The sequence below is a fragment of the Myotis myotis genome, unplaced genomic scaffold (genome assembly GCF_014108235.1).
Source record: "Myotis myotis isolate mMyoMyo1 unplaced genomic scaffold, mMyoMyo1.p scaffold_m19_p_19, whole genome shotgun sequence".
NCBI lineage: Eukaryota > Metazoa > Chordata > Mammalia > Chiroptera > Vespertilionidae > Myotis > Myotis myotis.
In genome coordinates, this window is record NW_023416323.1 from 16,593,581 (window position 1) to 16,617,196 (window position 23,616).

Sequence of the window (23,616 nt, forward strand, 5' to 3'; positions counted from 1 at the left end):
GCTGCTGCCTTTCCCATGTGGTGTTATCAGCTAGGAGGCTTCAGCACGGCAGCAAAGTGTTGTCAGAAAGCCTCTCAGACCTGACCCGCAGTCAGTCAAACATGGGCCGTGCCTCGGTTTCCTCATCTATAACCTGAGAATAAGAACAGCCCCAGTCGCCCTGGGCTCATCTGAGGCTGGAGAGGTCATACCCATTGCCATGGAGATGAGTGTGTTGGGTACCATCTCTCTACCTGGGTTGGCCGGAGCCTGTGCCTCCCCGCAATTGACAATTTTTGCTGGGTTGTTCAACAGGCATGTCCCATTAAACTAGAAGCAAACTGGGTCCCTTGTGTCCCCACTCTGGTCCCAGGACAGTGCAATGAGCATGTGTATGAATGAAAGGATTCACAGTCCCATCACATGTAGTTGACCCAACCCAGGAGGCCCTCCTACAACTCATTTCCAGCAGCTTCCAGGAAGTGCTGCTACCAATGCCAGCCTCCTACTACCTCCACACCCTCTGCAGTCATCAGTCAGTTCACAGAACCCCAAATAGGCCCTCAGTTTTAGTAGAAACAGGGTGTGCCCCACATTTCTCCAGGAAATTCTACATGATCTGCAAGTATCCGTATAGTTTTTCTATTTTCCTGGGGATGAGTGAAAAACAAACAAGCAAAGCATTCTTAAAATCACAGTGTGGTGTTATTTTTTAATTCCCCCTTTACAGTACCTAGAACCTAGTGAAAATGATAACATATTGAACAGTAACTTAAACAAAAAAAACAGAGCACACATCAGCTTTAAAAAAGAGCACTTTATTTTAATAAAGAATAAAGGAGATCAACATATTTTTAAATGCATACAAAAATAAATATTCATCCTGCATATTAAAGATGTATATTTTGACATTCAGTTGAGCTACAAACTAAAGCCTATCCACCAGTATCTCACCAAATTTCAGAAAAGAGCTGTTATCCTTAAAACTGTAATGCTCACTTGGTTGGCCAAAGGCGAAGAGCCACTTTTACTGAAGTTTTCCTATGTGCCCGCGTGAATTCCGGCACATCCGAAGGCCCTGTAATTGTTAAGCTGGCTAGTGCTACACCTGCATCACCCTCGCAGCAATAATGGGGGGAAATAAACAGGCATTCTTTGGCCTTTCAGATTTTAAATCGGGGACTTTTGTTATTCAAGGCCACCAGATTGGCTGAGCGGGGGCAATTTGTCCCTCAAATTCCAACTCTTCCCATTTCTTCACATTCGATGTGAGTGTTTCACATCGATGGGGTGACATGTCCTTTCATGGTAAGATTCTGAGTCAGGGGTGGTGATGACCCAGGCAGTGTGACAAAGGGAAAAGAATACAGAAAAGATGCTTCTCCCCACCCCCAAGAAAGTGGAAGCAAAGCAACCGCGCCCTCCCAACCCCCAAACCCGCCTGGTGCATCCACGGTGGGACTGACTCTGCCAGACCAGCAAATTGCACCACCAAGAAGTGGGGCAGGCGCTCCCCACATGCATGGGTGCCAATCTCTGCCAGGTCCGGTGCAGCACACAGGGGCCACACAGACAAGAGGCACCCCAACCTGGCAAAATACAACACTTATTTAGAAAAAAAAAAATGTTCAAGTGCTCTTTGATCCTGAAAGCAGTTTAGCAGGTTGTGGATGTGGTTTACTGCTCACTGGAGGGTCTGAGGTAGCCTGAACTGCCCTCTCTGTTAAGCCAGGCCATTGGTTTCAGCCTTCTGTCCCTGGCTTTTGATTAGCATCAGCATTAAACTGGGACTTCTCCATGGAAATCCCACTAGATGGCTCTTCTGAAGAATTTGGTGTGCAGTGGGGGCGTGGAGGAGTGGTAGCGATGGGAGAAGGCATTCCCCCAGCCACAGCTCACCCCAAGACCAGTGTAGTGGTGACAGGTAACATGTGTCGTCCACATCCCCAATCCACTCTAGCCATGGCTTCACACTCAACACCACCGGCTGGTGAGTGGAGTGACTGAATCGAGGTACAAGCAAAAGGCTCATAAAATCCACAATTATACAGGGTGTCCCCCAAAAATGTAGACACACTTTGAATAATTATTAATTCCAATGGGTTAAATATGAAAAGAAAGAAACAGCAATTGAGCTGTCAGCTGTTAAAGTGTGCAGACATTTGGCGGGGGGACGCCCTTTATTTTGAACGCGTGCTTTCTGTCCTGCCCACTTTATGGAAAGAAGGGGGGGAACGAAAAGCTGCAAAGCAGTTTATAATTGGACAATTAAAATTACAAATATTTTAAAAACAGGTCAAACCCATTTAGAAAGAAGCAGCCGGAGAGGTTATCTGGGATGACTTCATTGCAGAAATGAAAAAATACCTTTAGCTCTAAGCTTCCTGCAACAACGTGCCGAAGGGAAACCTCCCACGGCCTGCAAATCAGAACACACCAGGCTGCACGGTGACGGAAACGCTTTCCTAGCACCGGATTCTGGGAAGAATGTACGTTCTCCAAACTCGCCAAGAGCGCTTGCTTTCACTTATTAAAGGGAAGCTTAATAATACTTATTAAAGTACTTGTTAATGTATTTTTAAATCTTACCAATATGCTTAAAAGTACAAAAGCACCTCACATCGAATCAAGCACATGAAATCATAAATCTATAGCTCTAACAAAAGATAAAGACGAAAAGCAGACTTGTCTTCACAAGTTGATCCCCAGATTTCTTTACTGCAAGCAACTATGTGCTAGTCAAAGTGAACGAAAGCCTGGGGAAATATCAATGATCCCAAAATGCTGAAGGATCACAGCAACTAATGATAATTAGGGGACAATACAGGAAACAAACGTTTTAATCAGAGGTTCTAGTTACACCATGCAGACCACTTGGTGTGGGCTTCAATGTTTACATCTGAACGAGAGAATTTGGACACAACTTCGCTTTGAACGTGGAGCCCTCAGAGAATGCCCTTACTAAATTAAGAGCAGAGGGAGGCATCCCACCCCAGGTCAGAGGGATCTATATCCTTAAATAATTACAACAGTAATTGTAATAATGAACTATGAGATGTGGGCGGGGTGGGGTGCCCAAGAGAGAGACTTAAACTGTGATCTGTTGGTTTTCTCTGAAAAAGGGTCTCTGGTGGGAGGCACAAATATCTGGAAACATCCGGAAGACCTGGTCTGGCTGGGGCTCCTCGGGAGCCTGCATCATGGACCCAGCACCACAGGTCTTCATAGCTTCTTCCACCAGCTGCCGGACATAGAGTTGCTCAATCTAGAGGGATGGTGCACAAGGTCAGAGTTGGAGATGGGAAGTGAGGTGGGGCTTCCTTTGACCTTAGCCAGATTCTTTGATTACTCCCGTCTAAAGCTAGCCTTTGAGTCCCAAATGAATGAACCCCGAATAAGGAGATGCAAAGAAGGGGAAAGCAGTATCCCTACAAAGATTCCTATGTATGTTTTTTCAATATTGTCCCCCACTTGGCTAGCCAGTGTCCAGAACTCCACTATTAGAGCTGCATTCCTTGGACGACGGTTAAATAAGGGCTTGTAAAACCCTTATTAAGGTCACCTAGGCCTTAAGGCAGGGTGGAATCCTTCTGGAAAGGAGGTTTTGATTTTGAAAAACAAACCAAACAAAGAAAGGGCAGGGGAGACACACAGATTGTGAGAGTCCTGGAGCAGGAGATGGCTCGGCAGTGGCAAGAATCCATTGCTGCCACGTGAAGGTCTCGCCAGGCCTGCCCCTGCACACAAGTGGAGCACCCCAGTCCCTTCCGCCCAAGAATAAGCTGGGTCCCGATGTGTGGTCTGGGAGATCTGGCCACAAGCCCTGAAGCTGCCTGTTCTTACCTGCACGAGGATGAGCTTGGAGCGCAATGGGGTCATATCTGGAAACTCCTCTCCGAAGCACAGCACCACCCTGCTGTCGGGGAGCCGGCTCTGGTTGTTGTAGAAGTGCTGCAGCTCTGGAAAGACACGAGGAGGAAGGACGGGTGTTTGCAACTCCTCGGTGCTTTCACACCTGAGCTCACACATGCTACCTCGCCCACCTGGCCAGGGCCCCTTCTCCAGGAGGCCTCCAGGAGTCCTCAGGCCAGGAGGCAGGAGGGCTGTGCCACTAGCTCCTGGCTGGAAGAGGGAGAGAAGCAGAGAGCTTTGGAGCACAGAGAAGGGTTCCCAGGCAGTGCTGTAGGCAGCCTGACTGATTGGTTTCGGACACCCTGACCTCCAGGAGGAACACACACAGTGGGAAGCTAATTATACGCCTCCCAGAATACCATGGCTGATGTGCAGCACTTCTGTGTGGGGGCGTGGTCCCGAGGACTCAGTGTTTACAAGGTCCACACACAAACCCCTGGGGCCTGGCCAAGATGCAGATTCTGCCCCAAAGGCACATGGAAAGAAATGCTTTCTAACCAGCTCCCGGGGTGTAGGGACGGTCCATACAGAGCTGCAAGGTGCTAAGTTCCTAATGCTCCCAACAGCTGTGCGAGGAAGCTGCTGTACGCTCCTCCCATTCTACAAGCCGGAAGTCCAGGCACGGAGAGGTTTCCCCAGGGTCGCTCAGCAAAAGAAGTGCAGAGCAGAATTCAAGTACAGGGGGCGCCCCTGCTGCAGCTGTGCCTCTAGCCCCTACATATCCCCATGGGGACTGTGGGCGACAAATGGCCCTGGGAAGAAGGCGTGATCTTTAAGATACAGGCAGCAGCCCAGCCGGCGTGGCTCAGTGGTTGAGCGTCGACTTGTGAACCAGGAGGTCACAGTTCGATTCCCAGTTAGGGCACGTGCCTGGGTTGCAGGCTCGATCCTCAGTGTGGGGCGTACAGGAGGCAGCTGATCAATGATTCTCTCTCATCATTGATGCTTCTATCTCTCAGTCCCTCTCCCTTTCTTTCTGAAATCAATAAAAATGTATTTAGGGGGGGAAAAAGACACAGGCAGCAAGGTGACAGTGTACAGACCTCGGAAGAACTGACTGGTGTCGAAGACCTTGACCACCTCGTCGCGCTCCAGCTTGTTGGGCCTGTCCTTGCACTGCACGGCGTTGCCGCTGTAGAACACGCGGCCCTGGCACAGCCGCTTGACCAGCACGCCCTGCCGGTTACTGTGCAGCACCACGCCTCGCTCCAGGTGCCCGAACAGCTTCCGCGTCACCTGCCTCTGCCGCTCGCTGGGGATGGTGTCCGCAGGCGGGAAGCGCACCAGCTCCAGGCCCTCCGGCCCATACAGCTTGGTGCTGGGCAGGCCCGGCTGGCTCAGGGACAGGCAGCAGCCCTCGGGGCAGGTGGTGGTGGTCTGGCCCACCAGCTTGCCCCCGTAGTAGAAGCTGATGACCATCTGGGAGAAGACTGTGGGGAAAGGGGGGGACAGGTCAGGGGCTGAGGGGAAGGGGGTTCCCTGGTCCTTCCTGGGGAAATGTCCAGAGCCTTTCTTCCTCCCAAACTGGGGGAGCCTAACTGTCTGTGTGTCCAGGACCTTTCTGGCATTCTGGGAAGTTCATGCACTCTTTCTAGAAATAATAATTTTATAAGCCTGAATAAGTACACAGAATTGCTAAGGAAACCAATGATTCCAAATATAGAAAACCATTACAGTGCGCTCCCTACCGCTGGGAAGGCCTGACGGCTGAGAGTGACGAGGTTTTGACAACTTACTTTCCTAGGAAACTGGCTCCCCCTCACAGGCACTGCTATGTTATAAGATGTAACATCGATTCTTAATGTGAAATCCAGGGGACTGTGAATTTGTCAAGAAAAAAGATATCTCTTTATTTTCACTAACCTTGAATTCAGACCTAGCATATCCTTCCATTATGAACATAGACAACAGGCTACATTGTTCTAGAGTATATACAGCTATATAGCTAGGCAACCGTGTACAATACATGTATGTCTATGCTCTCAATCTCTGATCACCGAGAAGCAAAGCCCCGCTTTGGTGCCGGCAGATCTTTAACACTCATGCTGACAACCTCCCTCTAACCAAGGGGCAGGCTTTGGCCAGAATCTCTAAACAGAATATCTGGTCTTCAATGAATGTGCTTTGACCTCCTGACTTCCTACTTATAGCAGTGACGCTGGTTCTCCTTCCCAGGTAATGACAGATGGCCCCCATTTTACAGTAAATTTAAGTTTTAAAAAGTAAGATTGAGAAAAACAGGACATTCATGATAGTCCAGGGGGTACCCAGATATGAAAACCAAAGTGTGAAAATGGGGCTCAAGTGTCTAAAGTTTGGGAACCTCTAAATTAAGGTAGGAATAAAGACAACAGCTCAATTCAGGGATACTCCTAGAGAAATCTGCATTTTAATAGCCTTAAATTATGAGAATTACATGCACTATCAATGAGCTTGGTGAGTTTCGGGAACCCTTTAAGACCAATCTGGGGCTGATCCCTTGAGCCACATGAGCTGTGAGCTGCCCAACTCCATGGTGCCCCCTGCACAACCGTGCACAACCGTGCACAACCGTCAGGGGCAGCCTTGTGGGGGCCACCTACCTCAGCTGGGTTCGTGCTGCTGTGCACTTACAATTCCCTGGACGCTCCTACGGGCTTTGCTCAAGAATCATTTGCTCAGTCAAATACTAAGACTCCCCACTGTAGTTCACAGGCTCCATTTCCTCCCACGCTGGCGTTAATGGCAGTCTAGACTCACACAGGGCCGGGAATCAGAGCTGCAGGGGCTCCAGTCCAACTCACTTATTTGATATTTGGGGAAACTAAGGCCCAGGTGGAGTCACCCAGCAGGTAAGAAGCAACACTAGCATCCGACTCCCTGTCTCATTACCCCCACTCACCATCCTCCCACCTCCAAGTCTGCCATGTCCGCATCGCCTGATGACTTGACACATTCCACTTCCTTCACTCTGAAACAATTCTGAACTTTGTCCCAATGGATGAAACACACCAGATGACTCTGCCGCCACTCTGCCCCTTTGCCCTGTCATGGCTGTGGCCTTATTTCACGCTAGTGTCTCTTGCTGTATGAACTTCAGGAGCAACGGACAAGGTGAGCCAGATGTCCAGGCAGGGCTGTCCTAGTGACCCCAACGCCAGGGGACAGCTTAGGTTCAGAGGAGATTCAAGCCAGAAGGGCCTGAGCCATGGCTCACCGTGCCCTACAGGCAAGCAGTGGAGACCCACAGAGCAGAAGCCACTCACCAAGGGCCTCCAGTTACTCAGTCCAGCCCTTCGCAATCCTAAGGTTGCAGGACGCTGCAACCCTGTCCTGCTCCCGTTACATCCACCCACTCACCAAGGACGGCCCTGCCAGGGGACAGTCTGACCGTAGTGGCAGCAGAGCTCACACTCTGGAACCCACTGCCTGATGCATTATCCCAGCTGTGTGACCTTGGGCAGCGGCTTCCCTACTCTGTGCCACAGTTTCTCCATCAGCAAAGTGGAGATAATAATACTCCCACTTCACTGGGTTACTGTGAGGATTAAATGAGCTTGCATTTGTACTTAGCATATGTCAGCACCGTATAAGTGGTTATTAAATAAATTGGGGTAATAGGACAAAAGATTAGCTATATAGATGAGACCCCTGAAGTTATAAGCCACAGTCCCTGGTCTACACAGCACATCCCAAGTGCTGTTCCCAGTGCTTTAGACCTATTAGCACATTTAATCCTCACAACAATCCCATGAGGTAGAGACTATTAAAATTATACCCATTTTTCAGGTGAGAAAACTGAGTCATAGACAGGTTAAGGTGATTGTTGTCAATGGCACGATTGCTAATTGAGGAGCCTGGATGCACTCCCTCCCTAGCAGACTGGCTCCACATCTGAGTTCTTTTTTTTTTTTTTTTTAATTGATTTGAGAGAGAGAAAGAGAAAGGGAGAGGGAGAGAGAGAGAGAAACACTCATTAGTTGCTTCCCATAACCACCCTGACTGGGGATCGAACCGCAACCTGGGTATGTGTCCTGACTGGGAATTGAACCAGTGATCTTTCGGTGCATGGAACAATGCTCAACCAACTGACCCATCCCAGCCAGGGCACAACATCTGTATTCTTAAGCTCCAAGTCACACAGTCAGTTTCAAACACTGTACTTCACCCCGATTATTTCAAATACATACAGTTAAGAGCACAAACAGCAGCCACAGACATGTTTGGATCCACCAGCACAGTGAGGTGTTGCTAACACAAATTTGCTGCCAGCCTTCTATATGGGAAAATTTCACCTAAAAATTCAGACCTCTGGTTCTAAGAAAATGGGAAAATTGAGCCTGGCTGGGTCTGTGAGTCCACTGGGCAGGAACCACAAGCAGCCCAGAGGAGGGTGGCCCCTCCACTTTGCCACAGTCTCTGCCACTCCCTGTTGTCCTTCTCCTGACACTTCACCATTATATTACCTGTCCCTATAGGGGTAAGAACTGGGGGCCCCTGACAACTTATTTACATGGGGGGAGGGGTTGTGTGAACCGAGCAGAGGTACCGAAGTCCACAACTTCCAGAGCAGCGGTTCTCAACCTGTGGGTCGCGACCCCTTTGGGGGTCGAACGACCCTTTCACAGGGGTCGCCTAAGACCATCGGAAAACACATATATAATTACATATTGTTTTTGTGATTAACCACTATGCTTTAATTATGTTCAATTTGTAACAATGAAATTGGGGTCACCACAACATGAGGAACTGTATTAAAGGGCTGCGGCGTTAGGAAGGTTGAGAACCACTGTTCTAGGGGAACGGTGTAGGATTCTCTTTGCGAGTCATTCCACCTGCTGTGTGCTGAGACAGCTCTGGAATAACTGAGGACGCTTCCTCCTCAGACCATGTCTGCTCGCCCAGACACTGCAGCATGTGCCAGACTGCTCTCCTGCCCCCGGGAAGCGCCGGTCAGCAGACTCCCGGGGCCATAGCCCAGAGCTAACCAGGTCAAAGGCCCGGTCCCATGACCCAGGGCCTCTAGGAGCTGAGCTTCTGGTGAGCATGGTGGCTGCCCAGCATAAATCTAAAAACAGACTTGAAGCCAGATGCCTGGGTTTGAAGCCGGCAACCCCATTTACCAGCTGTGTGATCTGAGATGAGAGATTTAACCACTAAGCCTCAGTTTCCTCATCTGTGAAGCCAGAATTATAACAGTCCCCAGCTCCCAGGGCCGCTGTGCAATGGGCAAGGGCTCGATGAATGGGAGCATCGTTTGCTTTAAAATTTTCTTGCCTGGGTGAGACCCTACCTCTATCCACCCAAAAACACTCATCCCATGAGGGCCGTGGTCAAGACCCTTCTCTCTGCACCCCGTTTCCCCCTCTGTGCCAGGAGGCCTCGGGTCCCCGGCCCCAACATTATGTGGCCCATCTTAATGAGGCAGGCTGCTCCCTTCTCACAGAACCTGCCGCTTTGGGGGAAGGCACCAGCTTCCTTTGCTCTGAAGACGCCATCAACGAGCCTGAATGTAAATTCCAGGAGCCGCTGGCAGGAACACGGTCTGAGTCCCCAATGTAATTAGACAACAATGTGGCACAGCGACCACCTCTGTCATCTGGGGCAGGAGCAGGGATGGAACAGCCTGGGGCCACACCCCACTCTGTGGCCGACAAGTGTTGTGACCAGGGGTTTCTGAGCTGGTGAAACGGAAATAACAGCACCTACCTAGGGGTGGTGGAAAGTGATGATGAGATCAGGCCATGAAAGTCTCACTGATGATCCTGGACCCAGTTAGCATTCACTAATGTCAGCCACCACCATCATCATCACCACCATCTCCACCAACATCATCACCACCATCATCATCTTTATCACCATCATTACCATCACCATCATTACCATCATCATCACCACCATCACCACCGCCATCACGACCAACATCATCACCACCATCATCTTTATCACCATCATTACCATCATCATCACCACCATCACCACCAACATCATCACCACCATCATCTTTATCACCATCATTACCATCATCATCACCACCATCACCACCAACATCATCACCACCATCATCTTTATCACCATCATCACCCTCACCATCATTACCATCACCCTCACCATCATTACCATCATCACCATCATAACCACCATCATCACCAGCATCATCGCCACCATTATCGTTATTAGCATTGTTATTGTTATAAACTTAGGTGGGAGAAAGTAAAACAAACTGTCACTGGTGACATCCCTTGACCAATATGTCCCTACCAGAAAGTTTTAGTAACACTGTGTTTGACCCTCACAACATTCCCATGAGGTAGTTGCTACTGTTGTCCCTACTCTACAGAGGAGAAGCCTGAGGTCCCAAGTGGTTCAATTACTTTGCCTGGGGTCACATGACAGGGGCAGAGCTGGGCCTTGAGTGTATCTGTCCCCACACTCTTTCTCCCATATAGTTACACCTGCAAAGAGCTCTTTGGATCTATTTGTTGGTCTAGTCCAAGAAGACTCTCAAAGAGGCCAGCCACTTGCTCACTCCCAAACCAAACAGTGAAAAGGAGGAATCAGGTGCCCGATTTCTGACACCAGATCATGCTCATCCAGGGGCCCTCAAGAACCCACACAGGTCCTTCGAGTTTTGTCTTCAGAGTGCCCCCCACCCGGCCTGGCCCAGAGCACTTCGTACCTGAATGCTGTGCATCATAGGCGGCGTAACCCGGCACCAGCGGCAAGCCTGCTGGAGGAAGAGAAAAGCAGACTCAGATCCAGCCACACTCAGTTGTGTGCAGGGGAAGCAACCCACATGCTCCCCCTCTCCAAAAGTTTCTTAAAAAGCCGCATATGGCGTGCTCCTGAGGCCCTGCCACAGGCTTCCGCTGAATTCGGTGTTTTTCCCTCTCAGTGCGGCGACCTATGTTTCATAAACGCAGAAAACCAGACCTCAACCCAACCAGCATGGAGGGGGGAGACTTCCTCTGTGCTGTGGGATTTCTGACCATGTGTCAGTGTGACATTGTGGGGCCGCGCTTCCTTCCCCCTGCTCCCAAAATACCGGGGGACTGCGTGTCCACCAGCCAGGGCTTGACTTGAAGGGGAGCCCGGCCCAAGCTAGCTTTCTCAGAGGTGCCGCTGGCACAGGGAGGGGGGGCTCTCCAGGGCCCCTGATTTGACACCACCCCACACCCACAACCGTTGAGGCCCATTAGGCTAGCGACCGCCTCCTGGTCTCCCACAGGGGACAGTGGGGGAGAGGCCAAGTAAGGGAGCAAAGGCACTCATGCTCCCGGAGGGAGGGTCATTTCAAGCAGTGGTGCAGGGCGCGGGTCATCAGGAGCTAATAAGAGGGTGAATGCCTCATTTAGCTTCCAGACCCTGTAGGGTCAGTCCTGGTGTCTCCATTTGTCATGAGGAAACTGAGCCTTGTATACGATATGCAACTTCTGACAGGGGACTCAAATCCAGGGCTCTGAGCGAGCAAGTGCCCGTTCTGGGGCTCCCCTGCTCTCCAGCCGCCGCTCTGGGCCGTGCTTGGCTCTGAGAGGTCCCTAATGTCTGAAGAAACTGGATGGAGGGCCGTACAGGCCTAACATGGCCCAGAGCTGTGAATACCCTCTGGTCCGGAGACGTTCACTGCACTCCCTCCCCTCTGGCGTCCCCAGGAGCTGCGCGGGAAGCAGACACCTCCTATGGGAAGGACACATGTGCCTTCCTGGGAGGCAGTCACCGTCATTAAAATAGGGATCATAGCAGTACCCCCGTCCCGTCCCCACACCACCCTGGCTGCTATAAGGCTGAAAGCATTCAAACACGTCCAGCCCCCAAGCACTGGGAGTGGTCTGGACTCCCATCCTCACCTGCGCTGGGCTGCTGCATCCACCAGTCTGGGAGGAGCTGATTCCTGCAGGCCTCAGGCGGGGAAGGGCTCCTTTTGACCATCCCCATGTACTCATCCACAGGACGCTGTGCGACCGGGAACAAGACAGAGAGCAGCACGGTCACTAGGCTTCCAAAGCAGGACCCCAGAGTTGCAAAGATGAAAGGCTTATGCTTAACTAAGACCATATTGTCACCGTTAGCTCATAAGACAAAAGGGAAGTTTTACTTGTATCTTGAAAGAACCAGGATAGTCAGCGATCACTGAATTACTAGCCTCTTCAGGGCCCTTAATAATAAGTTTATTGACCTTTCCCTGAAACTGCCTGTTGCCGGTTCTGGGACCACAGCGCCCCTGACATTGAATGGACTCTGCCAAGCTTTCGTGAATCTCACTCAATACACCATGTCTCAACTCTCCATCTCGGACCCCTTTCCTAAAGGAGGTGGGTAAATCCAGTGAGGAAACGTTTTTGAAATCTGCTTTTCCTGTGATCCTGGTGCACCAATCCTGTTATTTCACTCTCTTCGCTGAGTCAGCAGAAAAGCCTCATGGAAAACGGGACATTGTTGGAGTGACAGGAAACCAGGAATTCCGCTGATCTGCTGCCAAAGACCACCCAGACACGTAACAGCTGCCACGTGCAGAAGTCAGGCAGCTCAGAGTAGATTATATTTTGTTATCTGCATTTCCTGACCACCAAGCCACTCCCAAGGATTCTAGCATTGCTATGTGAATGAAGAAGAATTATATAGCACCTCCACCACCTTTTACAAGGGCTGTGTGGGATTATTTTAGCTATGCAATGTCCACCCTGTAATAGCCATAAAAACATAGTTAAAAGGCTAAAGGTAGAAGAAAATGGCACCCAAAGAGCTAAAATTGGTATTCAAATACCCATTGCCTAGGACCCCATTAAGCCTTTACTTATAGCCTATTAACTATGACTTTACGTACAATTCTAACAGGCTTGGTTATATGGCGTTCTAACCCATCCAGGATGAAAAGCTGTGTACTGGAAGACAGGCAGCCCACCAGCCATGAAAAGCTAGTACAATAATCATGCCATAGGGACAACCCTAAGCAGGTAGGAAAGTTCCCATACTGTTCACTGCAGCATGCTAAGAAGGTACGAAAATATAGGGTGCATTACCAAAGACTGGCATTCAGAAGGTTTAAGTATGAAAATCCAGAGCTTGCGGAAGCATCACTGACACAGAGCAAGCACTCTCCCCAGCCCTTGGGATTAAGGACTGGACACCAGGTGAACGGGCTGACCGGTTGGCGGAGGCTGGCCTCACACCGGTGGCCCAGTCCTCACGTTCTCTCTCTGCCGGGGCAGAGGCAAGCTTTGCTGGGAGAGCCCGAGGCTCTGGATGTCTTCGTAGAGCAAGAACAATACCTTCTGCTGTCGAGCCAGACCTCCGGAAACACTGCCCCACTTACCTCCTTGATCAGCTCATCAATTTCAGAGTGACCACATTCCATCTCAGTGACTTCATTCACACAGCCAGGAGTCGACACGCCTAATTTGCCTGTGGAAAAGCAGACAAACATGACAAAATGTGGCCAGAGCACTGAGGCATCCCTACCATCATTGAGGCCATCAGTGGTTTGTTTCTAAATGCTGAGTGGAAGGAAATAAAAGTCAGTATCTTCCCTGGTTTGGGAAGGCCGAGAAATTTTTTTCTCAGGCTTCTTCAGTCATCTGATCAGCAGAATCAAAAGAGAGAAGTTGGTTGTTGTTGTTTCTAACACTTAGAGGCCAAAGAGCACTTGGGTCTCTTCCCTCTGTTTGTGGGGATCTCAAATGAATGCGTATCAGAGCCCCTTGACACCAAGTGTCTACCGCCCTGCAGAGGTTAAATTTACAAGCTGGGCACTTGTAGGTTTCCTGGCAAAATATGTTTGCAGGTTAGGTTCTTTTTTTTTTTTAAGTTAATTGGCAGGAAATCTCCTTTTAGCCTTTCCAAATATACCAGTACACGTGTGCATCTGCACACACACACACCCCCCACGCACACGCACGGCACGGCAAAGACTCACCCAGGCCCAGTTCAAACCTGCCTTCGTCAGGAATCACTAAAGGCATGTGAGCATTTCCACAACAAGCTCTCTGGATCAGGCTAGTCTCCTCCTCACTCTTATGCCTCTTCCCCAGGAAGAAGTTTAAGTTTTATCAGTGTGAGATGTATTATAACATTAGTCCCAGCGAGCTACAAAATTGGCCTATTGTTTCATCCTCGCTGAACTTTTATTCCACTTTGATAGATTCAAGAATTCACTTAGAAGCTGTTGATGGGGGAAGTAGGGGGCAGGTGGGGCACCCCCAATGTAGCTTGCAAACTACTGAAGTACAGAGGCGAATGGGTCCATGTAGACTTTATGCAAATACCATGCCTCTTTGCCCCCCTGAGAACCTGCTTCTTTAACATCCACCCTTGCAGGTGATGCTGGCTGTGCCCTATACTATAAACAAGTTGGGGTCACCTGCCAGGTCAAGCTTGGCTGCTCCTGGGGGTAGAGGCGTAAGAGAAACTTCTCCATTACTTCAAATCACAATTTACTTTGTGGTGACAAAAAAAAATTATATATTGGAAATATATACATATTTCCAAAACTGAGAAATAAAGCAAAAAGATGACTGGCCTTTTGAAACCATTCCAGAGGATTATCCAAGAGGTCTCCCCTAAGGGTCATCTGATTTTCCAGGTCAGTTTGTTTGACTTCGTACTGACTATCGATTAGACTTCAAACTCAGTAAAGCCAGGTGTTAATGTACAGGCAATTAAGCTACAAACGACCAGCAGAAAAGATAACTCCCAAACTGTGATGTAGGGCCAGGCTCAACCTTCGCCCTTCACTGACCATGTCTGCCAGGGTGGCATATTCTGTCAAACAATTTTTGTCATTGAGCTGGTTCCCTCACTAATGAATCAAGTAACTCTCTGATCCAGGTTCACCATATATTTGTTAGGGTCACAACTTTAACTTTTTTAAAATTACCCATCAACATTTTTAACCTTCCCACAGTGGGAAGAACTCAAGCTTAGAATTTCTACATAGCCCTTACCAGAGAGTTCTATCTCTTTCAGGCCTTACTGGACTTCTCTGAAGGAGAAAAGGATGCCATGCCAATATTCTAACTGCTACATCTAATGGCTAAGAAAGTCAATGTGTTAACAAATGTTTTAAACCAGAGGTGGCAATTAGATTTTATCTCATGGGCCAGCTCCCATGCATAGCAGCTGCACAGCACACCACTTTGAAAAGGATTCTGGGGCCAGATCTGAGCTCCACACATCCTGGTTGATCAGTGATGTCTGACCGGAGCATGGGTATCGGGCCTTGGGAGATGTGCAGCACGTTGTTGCTATCCCTGCTTTGAATTCTTCACAGATGCTTTCCTGGGATTACAGAGCTGGAAGAAACTTCAGGAATCATCACATCCTGAATTCCTAAACAATGATCACGCTCTGACAGTGTTGAGTCATAGCAACGAAACTAACAGTGTCATCATCCAAAAATTCATTCAAGAACTTCACTCTGTACCTTAGTCAGCCATCCCTTCTTTGTCCACCTGATGGTCCCCTAGCCTCCTCTCAGAGCTGCTAGAAAACAAAAGGAATTCCTTCCACACTGTCAGAGGATCCCTGCTCCTGCCCAATCTCATCCCTGACCCCAGGGATGTCCTGCAGCACTCCAAGTCAGCAGAGCTGGCTGCCACCCAATCTCCCGCCCTTTCCTCCCATCGGCGCCACCTCTCACTCAACTGGAAGCTGCCACTTGGTCAGCAGATGGTGGGTGAGGTCAGTGGGAAGAGAATTCCTTATACAAAGGAGAGAACTATTTTGTTTAGCTAAAACCCCTTGCCCCAGACCCTGTGGGCGGCGGCTTCCACCCCCGGCCTGGGCCTGGCAGCTTCCGTTGGACTGAGTGCCCATCCAGGATAGTTACATTTTTGCTCTTCCTCTGGGACGATGCGGTAAACTTTGTATGGCTCGGAAATGTCCAGCTGGGACCGGTCTGTCACTTCCTCAAAATCTGGACTCTTGTTTAAAGCGCAGCGTAGCCTTGTCTTCCATGTGGCTGGTTCAGCTTTGTCCCCTTCCTTAAATTTCCCTTTAAAAACCGCCCAGGCCTGAAAGGAGAGAGAGCAGTACATGAAACAGTCAGCCCCTCGGCCACAGACATCCATGGCCACAGTCCCCACCAGCACTTGCTCGCCCTCCTGAGAGGCATGTTTAGCCATCGACTCTCATTCAAGGAATTCCAGGCCTCAATCGGACCACTTTCTCAGACAGAAGTAAAAAGACCGAGGCCAGGAAGGGGACCCCAAGATCTCCCAGCTGAGCTGAAACTGGAACTCAGGCCAACACAATTCCTTCCCTGGACCAGCGAGCCAGGAGGAGCTTGAGGTCAAGTAGCACAAGGAGGAAGTGCACATGGTTTCACTAGAATGTTCAAAACAAAGAACAATTTGTGTGTGTGTGTTTTTTTAATCAGCCCCTGGCATGAAAATTTAGCATGAGAAGGAAACATTTGCAAAAATTCTGAGTGTGGTCATCCACGGACTGCCCTGCTACTTTTAATAGAAATTGTGTTTTGCATTTTGGCATTTATTCTAGCCTTCCCCCCACCTCCCCAGGCGCTGTTTAAAATGCAATGAAATAGTCTCTCACTCTGTTGGGCTTTTCACAGCTCTGTTTTCTGACCTCTCCAAACCTTAGACTCCGAACTAGGAACAAAGATGCAAAACTGGAAACTTAAGGTCAAAGGTAGAATGGGGCACTGTTGTTTGTTTGTTTTTTTAAATCAAAGGTGTGAAGGGACATAGTTTTAATTTCAAAATTGGAATACAGAACACACCAATTAGGTCACCACTGTCAGGTGAAAATAACCTTTGGCATTAGGCAGAATCTTCCAACCTAAAATAATACCAGAGCTAGAGGAAATTCTCAACCCCGCTTGGGAAACTGCAATTCCAAGGGGTACCTTTCCGAGGTGACCCTGTATGGGATTAAATGCCAGCTGTTCTCGACTTAATGGCAATCCCCTGGGAGCTCATGAAATGCAGAGACCCGCTTCCAGCCTGCACTGAGTTCTTTCCAGGGTTCTCGGGCTGGCTCTAAGATATCACCCCACTGGGAGATCTGTCAAGAACCCCTTAACTCAATTTCTACCCTGAACATTCTGAAAAAGAAGCAAAATACTTTTTTTAAAATAAGTATGAGCTGCTATCAGGGCCTCATCAGTATACCAGGGATAGTACAAACTGCGCCCAATGTCCTTTGCAATCTCCCATCTCTGGTCCCCACCATGAAGCCGGCCTCAGGATGACGCCTGCGGACAGTGAAGGGGTCTCTGGTATAAGTAGATTCTGAAGACCCACTTACACAGGCAGAAAAACAAACTGGTTTTAACTCAGACATTTTTAAAAGGTGGTCTTTGTATGAAACGAAAGGGTTCTCCACTTCCCCGAAAAGCCCTAAATGGCTCTATCTCACCAAGGCCTGCCTACTGACTCCTTCCAACAGCAGGCACATTTGGTGGACAGAGAAATGCCCCTCCGAGGATGGCGTGAGCTAGCGCAACTCAGAGATGGCTCCTTCCCACCTGTATTTCACCAGCCCAGGCTGTCGCCCTCCCAGTGGCCCGCCCAGCTCTGGGTGGGCGCCCTGTCTCCCTCCCGCCCCCATTCCTGCTGAGATTGTACACTCATTTCAGATTGCCACACTGAGCGACTGCGTAATCAACGGAAACATTGGGAATCTTGCACATTTTTCTCAACGCTGTTGAAACGGCCATGCAGAACATTGCATAAGATACATAAATCTGGGGCTTTATTTCATTACCCCCAGAGCAGAAGCTGAAGCAGGGAGCAGTGGGAAGGGAACGGCCTTGCTTCTCCTCCAGCAAGCCACCAGCCGGGGTTATGCAGCCTACGGGTCCAGCCCCCTCTACTCTCCTCTACTCTCCTCCTGAAGAAGTTTTACTGATGGTCAGCCTGCCACTGTGCCCTCAGCACCCCACACTTCTGCTTCAATCTGTCCTTCCTGGCCATGGTCAGCTCCTTGAGGGGCTCTCAATGTGAAAGGGGAGAGCACGCCCCGGGGAGCGTCTGGCAATGTCGGAGGCATTTTTGGTTGTCACGCGTGGGGGGGGCAGGTGCTGCTGGCATCTAGTCGGTAAGGTCAGGCATGCTGCCAAATATCCCACAGTGCACAGGATGACCCCCAACCAGGAACAATCTGGCCTTAGATGTCCCAGCTGAGGAGCCCCGGCTGCTAGCCACTGATAATCTAGAACAGCGGTCGCCAACCGGTGGCCCGCGGACCACTGGTCGTCTGTGAGGCCCGAAAGGTTGGCAACCGCTGATCTAGAACTCCCAGCTGACCAGGTGGACCCTAGCACTGTTTAAATTTAGCTAGAGTCATTCCCAAGAGAAGTTCACCATAACGCTAAAGGCAAAAAACCTCTATCAGAGAGGAATCCGCATTCCCCCCCCCCCCCCCCCCCCCCCCCCCCCGTGAATAAGAAAGGATGCACTAGCAGCTCAAAAACCTGGCAGAACCCAGGCTCCTGACCTGGGGTCCTTGATGGAAAAAAACATCTGCTGGGCATGCAGGCCACATGGGGCCCCTTGAAGGCGAGTGCAAAACACCCACAGGTGCCCACTCTCCTTGGAGAGAGCCAGTAGTTGGCATCCGATTCTCAAAGAGGCCTGCAACCCCAGGTGACAAACTTAATAGAATTGCTACATGTGTGGCCCCACTGCAAAGGTCAAAAAGAGAACTGAAGGACGGAAATGCCTCATAAGCCAACTCTGACCTACTTATGCTCCACTCTGAGGCCAAGCAAGGTATGATCTTTGGTCATTTTGGGCTTTTTGTGTCAGAAGACAGTCATCCCTGGCTGAGTCTGGTGTTGCCAAGGGGTCCCGCAGGGCCTCACTCCCCTCATTCATCCAAGGTCTCAGGTCTGGTTCTGGCCCTTCACAACTCAGCCTCTGCACTCCTCCTCCATATCACTCACTGTCCCCTCCCTGTCCCGGTTCTGTGGGCATAAGCTGAAGCAGGGAGCAGTGTGATGGGAAAGGCCCAAATGCCCACAGAACCAGCACACAGCAGCAGCAGCAGTTTGCAACCCGGGCTCTGAGTCAGACCACCTGTGGTGCATCTGTTTGCAAAAATGGAAGCCTGGGCTCACCTTGACTAGGGCTACAGATCTCTTCAGGGGATGGAGACTGCACTTCTGGAGCCTTAGAGAAGCACCCCAGGGAGCGGGCGGGGTGCGGGACAGGATTCTGGTGACCCACTAGGCTGCAGAGCTGCGCTGCCCTGGCTCCTGGCTCCTCGGCCTGAATCTAGGTGTAATAGGTGTAATGGCAAGAAACCTCTGTTTCTCAGTACTGCTAGAGCTTGGGAGTGTGGGCTCAGAGGGGGGCTGCCTGGGTTCAATGCTGGCTCCATCATCCAAGAGCTGTGAGATCTTAAACAGGTCACTTCTCCTCTCAGTGCCTCTACAGAACAAGGACAAGGACAGCACCTCCTGCAGAGGACTGTGTGAGAGGAAAACTCAAACCCTGTGGGGCCAGGCCTGCCACAGAGCAAACCCTCAACCAATGCTGGCAGTCACCGTGCAACTGGTAGATCCAAAGAGCAAGTCCCTCAGTGCTTGGGGTGCTCACTATTCTCAAGGGAAGGAGGCTATTTCTAGGCACCTGCAGCAGGACATCCCATCTGACCCAGCCCGGAAGCAGTGACAGATGGTGTCTCTCTCACTGAGCTGACCCTACGCTGCCAACCAGAAGTTACAACTTTGCAAGAATGAAGAAAGTGTCCTTAATCTCACCAAAAAAAGGCACCACTCTACAACTGACCTCAAAGTGATTAAATCACATAATAGCTGCAAAATCACATGGTATATTTTTTAGACACATTCTGCACACAATCAATGTTTGTTTTTAAACATTGGATTCATTTTCAAGCAAATAAGAAAAGTTGTCGCTCAACACCTCCACCAGCTGGTGAGGGAAGACAGAAGCTAGGCTCATGGTCAGGGGAGGGAAGCCCAGCCTTTACCTTGAAAATGGAGGCGTCCACTTCCTGATTATAATCTTGTTTGCCAGCGTGTTTCCAAGGGATCCGGAACATGCTCTTCTCGTCGTTTTCCCAAATCAGCCCTGGGTACATGTTGCTGTCAATTTGCTCAATCAGCCACTGCCGAAGCCTCCGGCCTCCGTTCCGGTCACACATCCTTAGAAAGAAAACAACATATTCTCAGACATTACAAGCACTGTCTCATTCATCACAGCACCCCAGGTACTTAACAGCCCAGAAGTACTAACGGGAAAATCAGAGGGCGGCAACGCAGGTGCCAGCTGGGGGAATCCCGCAGATCCAGGACTGCGGCCGCCTGCCCTGAGAAGACAATGCCTGGTCCAGGACTCAGAGCCTCGAATGAAAACCGAAAGCTCCCTGGGAACTCGGCAGCTGCCCTTCACCCAGATGTTGGCCCCACCTACTGTTCTGGTTGTGTCCTTCCAGCTTTTACCCCAGGTTTCCTTTCAGGCACATCTAAGGGCATCATTCCGTTTAGAGCAGGAGATAGGGAAAAGTCACTTTTACATTTCCAGGCCCCTTCCATGAGCACCCATCACTCTAAGAGCCAATTCCATTGCTCGATGCCCAGTCTGACCAGTGTTTGTGAGCAAATGGGACATTTGTGATCTCCAAGAAAGAGGAAAGTCTCAGGCTATCCCTCTAGATTGTTCCTTCACAGCTGGTTTAGTGGTAACAGCATGAGTTTGGGAAGGGCAGAGCGCAGGTCCCATTCGAATCCCGCCATCTCTCAGCAGGGTGGCCTGGGAGCATCTTTTAACGCTGAAGTGTCAGCCACACTGGCTGAAACTCGGGGACAACTATCAGTACTTGGCATCATTGTAAGGAGGGCTCAGACAATGTGTAGAAAACATCTGGACCTTTGAAGAGTTCTCTAAATACAGATGTTATTATTACCCCAACTTTCTTCCTCAGGACCAACTGGGAGAGAGCAGACAAGCGTGAGGAAATCAGCTGTGGCTACAGACAAAGTTAGCCCAGATAGACTCTTCCAGAAGATGCCAAAACCAGGGGACCTCACCATCCCAAGGTGCCCAAAGACATCCTTTGGGAGATCATTCTGCCAGAGCAGACAGCTGTCCCCACAGCACAAAGAAAAGAGAAAGCAATCATGCTGTATCAGCTCTCAGCCCACGTTTACAAGAACAGGGGTGGGAATCCCCTAGGCAGTTGGACAGACGCCCACCCAAAAAAAAAAAAAAGGCATTTCTATTCTTCTGATTAAAATGTGACCTCTTCTGGCAAACAAGTTTGAAACCATCAGCAGTGACAAGACATAATGTCCCCAAGAATATGGTCACATCTAGAGCCATGCTGGTCCATAAAGCAACAAGTTATGAAAGTTCTGCAGGTGGCTATGGGGTCAGAGAGTGCATCCAGGTCCTGAGAAAGAGGTGAGGTCCTGTGAGCACCCAATGAAAAGGTTACAATAGCCCCAACTGCCCCATTGTGGATGGAAAAGGGGTGAAGTGTGTGGAATGGTCATTGGGCTTCAATTTGAAAACCGTAGGCTCCAGCCAAAGGCTTTTCTCTAACTTGGCCTGGCTGAGCTGTTTGAAACTCTCTCTGAGGTTCTCCTCGTGTACAAAGTGAATGGAGCTCGTGTCCCCGAATTCTAAAACAGTCCCTTGTGATTATAAACATGGGACAAAGTTGGGAAGAGCACCTAATGAGAGAAATGAAACGACACCACCAAGTTCCTCCCAGAAAGTAACTTGGCAGGGTGCACATTCCTATGGGTCTTTCCTGCTGGAAAGGCGGGAGACTGTCCCCTCCTTGAGGAAGGAGCTGTGTGGGGGACAGGGAGCGGGGCCAGAGCACAAGAGAAAGGTGTCTGTGGATCTGTCTATTGAAGGACACGTTCCTGCTCACTAGCATTTTGCTCACCCCCTTAGTACAAGGTTCATACACTAGAGTTCATGTTCCAGGAGCATCCTGAAATGAAAAGCAGTATTTTGTTTGTATGGGAATTTTTCCAGAAAGTGATCACCACCTTCTTGGAGGGATTTTTAATGGATTTATAACCCCAAAATAGTTACAGACAACTCTCTTGGTGATTTATGAGGAAAAGAACAGAGAAGAGAAAGTAAGAGAGCTGGCATTAAGAGGGAGAGTAAGTCATACAATATAAAAGCTGGACCAACTTTAGAAATCATCTAATCCAGCCCCTCTTGGTCCAAAAATGGAAAAACTGAGGCCCAGAAAGGCACCCCAACCCCAGCAAAGGGGTCTTATTTTACTCACTCTGCAGGGAAAACCATGGTTAGATTATAAGACCTCAGCACATGGACAGCCCCGCCTGAATTTTCAATGAGATCACCTGCAAGATTCTAAGCAGCATTAAAAGCCTCTGATTCTAATACAATGGAGATCCATAATGATCTATTAAACACTAACAAATTAATTCCACCAAATGCTGAGCCAGGAAAATTTTATAAGCCCAGTCACATGTTTATAACTTCCTCTTCCTTGATTTTTAGGTAATAATTCTTTTTATGGGCCAAGTCCTATCTGGAGCTAATCTCTACCCTATAAATGAGTCCGGGGGTCAGGCTTCCCAGGTGGCAGGTGATAAGAGGTTGCCCTGGGCCCAACTAACCCGATTCCGGGATGTACCTGCCAGGTGGTGCAGGACTCGCCTGCTCCCACACCTCTCAGGGCCCCTGGGCATCCGCCCTGGCCGCCAGGAGACCCAAAAAGCATCAAAGCCATGTCTCCCTCTGGCCCTAATCTTGCTAAAATAACTAAACCACCCTTAATTCTTTACAATGAGGAACGTGCCATAATCCAAAAGGAAACTCTCAGACTGGCTCCTAACAGGTTTTAAAAAGTGTGTTATATCCCTCCATATGTTAGGGGAATCGTTTAAAATCCTGGAACATGCGGTCTCTAGTTTCCATTCCTGAAGCACTTCACGGCTCTGGGCAATACATTTCATCTTCTCACCGCAGAGTCTGCCCTTTGCCGTGGGGACATTTTACATAAAAATGGTCTTGTTAGTTGTGACCCCATACAGACTTCTTGCCAGGGGAGACTGGGCTATGGTGGAAGCAAAGGACCTCAAACCTCACTCAGAAAACCTGTCATCGATCAGGATAAAAAATCCAGTCTGCCCCTTCACAAGGTAACCCGCACAAGCAGTACTGGTTATTGGACAGCTTCATCGCTATGACCCTCCAACTATCGTTCCATGTAGTGGGATTTGAGTGGGACAACGGGAGTTTTATAGTAAAGGGTAAACATTTCCCTTCATTATATGAACCATTCCAAAGTCGTCCATGCAAACCAGATTTTAAGAAAAATGAGATTTTTTTTTTTTTAGCATCAAAGCCATTTAGGGGCAGCCGCATAATGATCAACGACTTGGACCTTGAGAAATAGAGGGTTGCGGGGGGAGAAAACAGGGCACTGGGGGAAGCGGCAGCGCCGGCTCGGAAACCGGCGGCAGCTGCATTGGTGCCCGCTGTCTCGGCCCGGCAGAACCTGGTCGCCGCCTGATCCCCTCCCGCCCGCCCCGGCTACCTACCTGCAGCCGTGCGCGCCCGGCCCGCCGCCCGCCTTCGGTGCCGCCGCCCGCGTTCCCACGCTCGCCCGCCGCGCTCGGGAGCTGCGGCCGCGGGCTCCGGCGCCCGCGCGTATTTAAGGTCGGGGGCGGGCCCGGCACGCCACGCGCCGGTCGCGCCAGCCAATGGTCGCGCGAAGGCCTCCGGAGCCGCCCAATGGGCGTGGCCCTCCTGGCTCGCCTTCTTCCGAGAA

The 23,616-nt window shown here is 49.9% G+C and overlaps 1 protein-coding gene across 3 annotated transcripts; it reads right to left on the reverse strand.

The window, feature by feature from the left end:
- Positions 1 to 781: 781 nt before the first annotated feature.
- IRF8 (interferon regulatory factor 8) lies at positions 782 to 23,523 on the reverse strand. 3 transcript variants are annotated; one of them, XM_036346363.1, is made up of 9 exons: positions 23,387 to 23,523; positions 19,822 to 19,996; positions 15,695 to 15,878; positions 13,184 to 13,272; positions 11,718 to 11,823; positions 10,550 to 10,597; positions 4,935 to 5,321; positions 3,823 to 3,938; positions 3,068 to 3,244 (listed from the first exon to the last, which is right to left on the reverse strand). In XM_036346363.1, the coding sequence occupies exons 2-9, from the start codon at positions 19,993 to 19,995 to the stop codon at positions 3,068 to 3,070; spliced, it is 1,281 nt and encodes a 426-aa protein (XP_036202256.1). In that variant the 5' UTR covers position 19,996; positions 23,387 to 23,523. The 3 variants fall into 3 exon arrangements, with proteins under 3 accessions (XP_036202255.1, XP_036202256.1, XP_036202254.1); XM_036346361.1 differs by having other exon boundaries at positions 10,550 to 10,600; XM_036346362.1 differs by lacking the exon at positions 23,387 to 23,523 and having other exon boundaries at positions 782 to 3,244; positions 10,550 to 10,600; positions 19,822 to 19,995.
- Between the last annotated feature and the right edge of the window lie 93 nt (positions 23,524 to 23,616).